Source organism: Rhinopithecus bieti, unplaced genomic scaffold (assembly GCF_001698545.2).
Source record: "Rhinopithecus bieti isolate Rb0 unplaced genomic scaffold, ASM169854v2 scaffold_947, whole genome shotgun sequence".
NCBI classification, from domain to species: Eukaryota; Metazoa; Chordata; class Mammalia; order Primates; family Cercopithecidae; genus Rhinopithecus; species Rhinopithecus bieti.
In genome coordinates, this window is record NW_016803664.1 from 687,130 (window position 1) to 692,742 (window position 5,613).

Genomic DNA, 5,613 nt, shown 5'->3' on the forward strand with positions numbered 1-5,613 from the left:
TTTTTTTTTTTTTGAGATAGAGTCTCGCTCTGTCGCCCAGGCTGGAGTGCAGTGGTGCAGTCATAGCTCACTGCAGTCTTGACCTTCCTGGGCTCAAGCTTGATTAGGGCTCAGCCTCCCAGGTAGCTGGGACTGCAAGCGTGTGTCACCATGCTCAGCTAATTTTTGTGTTTTTTGTAGAGATGGGGTTTCATCATGTTGCCCAGGCTGGTCTCGAACTCCTGGGCTCAACCAATCCTCCTGCCTCAGCCTCCCAAAGTGTTGGGATTACAGGAGTGAGCCACAGTGCCCAGCACAAGACTTTCTTGATATCGTTATTGAGCAGTTCTACAAACCTTAGCTCTGTGAGAGACTGGGATGAAGGATAAGGAAAATGGGGGAAAAAATGGTGGATTCTGTTTACATGTTGCACTGTGGTATCTCACATGTAGCTACAGTAGAATGGTGTGATCTGGAGACAGAAATCTATTCAACACCAGACAAAAAAAGCAAAACCAGATCAAGAAATTAAAACAAACAGGGACAAAGTTGGTAATTCTTAGTTTTATGTAGAAATGCAGATGAACAATTTGGATCATTAAGGTTTTAGCTTAAGTTCATCTTAACTGAAAGTACTGAAATTTTCTACTTAGTCTTTGTTAACCAAAAGAATTCAAAGTGTTCTATCTCTTTATGAAGAATACAAATAATCAATATGAACTATGGCAATGGATTTTAAGGCAAGAAACAATTGAACAGCTTTAGGTGGTGCCAAATAAATCAGTGATAAATTACTAGGTATTATCATTCAAACAGTGTAGGCCCCCATTGAATAACTTTACTAAATTATTGCTAAACATCAATACCTACACTGTTTTCCTTCACAATCAAGGAAAGCTGATCAATTTTCTGTAAAAGCTCTTTTTCTATCCGTTCTTGTTCCTGTTGCAACCAACTCCGTGCAGATAATATCTGGTTACTGAGTTCCTCAACTGTACCTTTAAATCTAAAAAATAAAAATAAAAATAAATTGCAAGTTAGATGTAAAAGTTTTTTTTTTTAATTTTTATTTTTTTGTTTTAAGTTCCAGGGTACATGTGCAGGATATGCAGGTTTGTTACACAGATAAACATGTGCCATGGTGGTTTGCTGCATCTGTCAACCCATCACCTAGGTATTAAGCCCTGTGTCTATTAGCTATTTTTCCTGATGCTCTCCCTTGCCCCACCCATGCCCCCAGACCCCAGTATGTGTTGATCCCCTCTCTGTGTCCACATGTTCTCATTGTTCAGCTCCCACTTACAAGTAAGAACATGCGGTGTTTGGTTTTCTGTTCCTGGGTTACTTTCCTGAGGATAATGGCTTCCAGCTCCATCCATGTCCCTGCAAAGGACATGATCTCATTCCTTTTTATGGTTGCATAGTATTCCATGGTATATAAGTACCATATTTTCTTTATCCAGTCTATCACTGATGGACATTTGGGTTGATTCCATGTCTTTGCTATTGTGAATAGTGCTGCAATAAACATATATATGCATGTATCTTTATAACTGAATGATGTATATTCCTTTGGTTATATGCCCAGTAATGGGATTGCTGGGTCAAATGCTATTTCTGGTTCTAACAATTTTTTTAATGACATCATACAACATCAATTTCCAACTATCGTATTTCTGGTATGTATGCCAGCATTAAACTCGGCTCAATCAGAATTGCATGGTTACCTTTCCTTAGAATTGCACTTAGCACTAACTTGGGAAGCTGGCAAGGCAGGAGAATACAACAGATAAACCATTTGATGGTGGTTCCTGCTCACGAGGAGTGGGTGGCACAGGCACTGAGGTGACACAGCGGCACAGAGCTGGGCCAGCTGCAGACCCCTGCAGTTCCGAGAGTCCACGACACTCCTGGCTCAGAGGACACAGTGTCTCTCATCTCCTCTTCTAAGGTCTCCTTCTTCCCCAGGCTCTTCCTTCTAGTCCCTTTTATCTCTTGGGACTAGAACCTGGCTCCCTTTCTCTCTAAAGTTCCCCAAATTGTCCTTGCCCTCTATGGATACTTCCTAATGTAAATCAAAAGAAAAATTGAAAGAAAAAATAAAACCCTCCCATCCTTCCATTCCTCTCCCTTCCCAAATTCCTTATAACTGTCCATACATGCTACCTCCCTCTTAATTACTTCTTTCCAGTTTTTATCATAATATGTAATAAAATACAGAAGAATGTATGTGATGTAGACATGTGATTTAAATAATGATAACATGAACACCCATTGTAGTAGACCCACCACTTGTCCTGCAATATGTTCTCTTCTTCTTCCTTATTAAGAAGCCCACAAATGTCAACTGAATACATAGCTGCCTAGCCAGAGACCACATTTCCCAGGCTCCCTTGCAGCGAGGTGGAGCCTCAGGATGCATACAAGTCATAAGCATGGCTTTCCAGTCATATCTTTAAAAACAAAGCTTCTGCCTTAGACTCTCTCCCTGTCCCAGGTTACTGGGAAGCGACAAGGACTGGAGCCTTGGAAAAACCACACTGAGTTATGAGTGCTGCCTGCCTCCTCTGGACCACTGATCTCTGCACTGTTATGTGAGAGCCAGCATTGAAGCTAGCCTGTACCCTAAATACATAACCGTGAACCCCCGCCAGGTTAAGACATGGAACATTGCCAGGACCTTAGAAGACCCAAGTGTACTCTGCAATCACCCCACAACCCAAGAAGTAACCATTAACTGGAACTTATTGTTCTTTATCATTTTATTCTATTGGTTTGGATCCTAAAATAGCATATTTTTCAGCATTGCCTTTTTTTTTTTTTGAGACGGAGTCTCGCTCTGTCACCCAGACTGGAGTACAGTGGTGTGATTTCGGCTTACTGCAACCTCTGCCTCTCAGGTTCAAGTGACTCTCCTCCCTCAGCCTCTTGAATAGCTGGGACTACAGGCACGCACTACCATGCCTGGCTAATTTTTGTGTCTTTTTAGAGACAGGGTTTCACCATGTTGGCCAGGCTGGTCTCCTGACCACAAGTGATCTGCCTGCCTTGGCCTCCCACAGTGCTGGAATTACAAGCGTGAGCCCCCTTGCCTGGCCAGTATTGCATATTTTTTAATTTTATATATAAATGGAACAGTACTACAATATGAGTTTTCTACTTCTTTTTTCACTCGGCATATGTTTGTGAGATTCATTCATGCTGATTTGTAGCTGTAGTGAACTCATTTTCATTGTTGAATAATATTCAATTTTGTGAATATACCACAGCTTATCCAGTCTTCTGTTGATGGACATTTGTTTTGGTTTGTTTTTATCCATCTTTGCTATTAAAAATAATTCTGTTATGGGCCGGGCACAGTGGCTCACGCCTGTAATCCCAGCACTTTGGGAGGCCGAGGTGGGCAGATCATGAGGTCAGGAGATTGAGACCATCCCGGCTAACACGGTGAAACCCCATCTCTACTAAAAATACAAAAATTAGCTGGGCGTGGTTGCATGTGCCTGTAGTCCCAGCTACTTGGGAGGCTGAGGCAGAAGAATCGTTGAACCCGAGAGCTGGAGGTTGCAGTGAGCCGAGACTGAGCACGCTGCACTCCAGCCTGGCAACAGAGCAAGACTCCGTCTCAAAATAAATAAATAAATAATAATAATGCTGTTATGAAAATACTGATACATAGCTCCTGGTTCACATTTGGAAGAGTTTCTCTAGGGTCTGAACATGTCCAACTTTTCCAGAAAACACCAGACTGTTTTCTAGAGTGGTTGTACTACTTCACATTTTACTGAGTGCTATAAAAGAGGTCCGGTTCTCCACATCCCTGCTAACACTTTCACATATCTGATGTGAATTTGTGTCCTTTGGATTTTTTCTAACATTTGGAAATTATACACTCAATTTTATTCTTTTAGAATAGAAATTTTAATATATACATTTAATTTATCAAAGTCTAAAGTTATTCAATGTCTCTAATTTGATTCTGAAAAACTCATAAGAATAATTTCAGAAATCTTCCTCCTCATTTAGATGTTGTCATTGACTTATATTTTAGTTGTGTTTTGATCCTCTGCAAATTCAACTTTAATATTACCATTTGTTTAGATTTGCCCAATGTTCACCATATTCTTTGCTCATCCTTTCTTCTTATATTTTGGACCTTCTTTTTGTATTATTTTATTTTTTTCTTTTTCTTGTTTTTTCTTTCTTTCTTTTTTTTTTGAGATGGAGTCTCACTCTGTTGCCCAGGCTGGAGTGCAGTGGCATGATTTCGGCTCACTGCAACCTCTGCCTCCTGGGTTCAGGTGATTTCCAGCTACTTTCGTATTTTTAGTAGAGACAGGGTTTCACCATGCTGGCCAGGCTGGTCTTGAACTCCTTACCTCAAGTGATCCACCCGCCTAGACGTCCCAAAGTATTAGGATTACAGGCGTGAGACATGGCGCCCGGTCTCTTTTCCCTTTCCCTGAAAGCTATCTATCTATCTATCTATCTATTTATTTATTTATTTATTTTATTTGTTTTTCAGACAGAGTCTTGCTGTATTGTCCAGGCTGGAGTGCAGTGGTGCAATCTTGGCTTACTGTAACCTCCACCTCCCAGGTTGAAGTGATTCTCCTGCCTCAGCCTCCCTAGTAGCTGGGACTACAGGCACATACCACCATGCTTGGCTAATCTTTTGTATTTTTAGTAGAGACAGGGTTTCACCATGTTGGCCACACTGGTCTTGAACTCCTGACCTCAGGTGATCTGCTTGCCTCAGCCTTCCAAAGTGCTGGGATTACCACTACACCCAGCCATGAAGGCTGTCTTTTTAAAATTCCATTAGTGTAGTTCGTTAGTACACTTTGAGTTGTTGTTGTTGTTGTTGTTGTTTTGAGAGAGTCTCATTCTGTCACCTTGGCTGGAGTGCAGTGGCTCAATCATAGCTCACTGCAGCCTCAACCTCCTGGACTCAAGCAATTCTCTTGCCTCAGTCTCCTAAGCAGCTGGGACTATAGGCATGTACCACCACACCCAGCTAACTTTGAGTTCTTATTTGTCTGAAAGATCTTTATTTTTCCACTGGCTGACAATCAATCAGTCTCTCAGTATCTGAAGGTACCAGATCACCTTCTCACCATAATACGGCTGAGGAATCAGCGTTGATCTAATTTCTCTCTCTGTTTTAAGACCTTTCTGTATTTGGTGTTCTGTAGTTTTAGAGCACCAAACTGATATGTCTAGACTTGGCTTTTTACTTATTCTACTGGAATGTATTTGGCTTTCTTTTTCTTTCTTTCTTTCTTTCTTTTTTTTTTTTTTTTTTTTTTTGAGACAGAGTCTTGTTCTATTGCCCAGGCTGGAGTGCAGTGGTGCAATCTCAGCTCACTGCTGCAACCTCTGCCCCCTGGGCTCAAGCGATTCTCATGTCTCAGCCTCCCAAGTAGCTGGGATTACAGGCCCGTGCCACCATGCCTGGCTAATTTTTGTATTTTTAGTAGAGACAGGGTTTCACCATGTTAGGCAGGTTGTTCTGAAACTCCTGTCCTCAGGTGATCCATCCGCCTGGGCCTCCCAGAGTGCTGAGATTATAGGCATGAGCCACTGCACCCACGCTGTATTTGGTTTTCTTTTTTTTTTTTTTTTTTTTTTTTT

At 41.5% G+C, this 5,613-nt stretch overlaps 1 protein-coding gene across 7 annotated transcripts in view; it reads right to left on the reverse strand.

Annotated features, from left to right (window-relative positions):
* FAM81A (family with sequence similarity 81 member A) overlaps nucleotides 1–5,613 on the reverse strand; it is a 166,848-nt gene that overhangs the window by 8,795 nt on the left and 152,440 nt on the right. For all 7 annotated transcript variants that reach the window (XM_017896078.1, XM_017896061.1, XM_017896070.1 and 4 more), the window contains one exon: nucleotides 850–985. In XM_017896078.1, coding sequence (XP_017751567.1) covers nucleotides 850–985 — 136 coding nt within the window. The remainder of the gene's footprint in view (nucleotides 1–849; nucleotides 986–5,613) is intronic.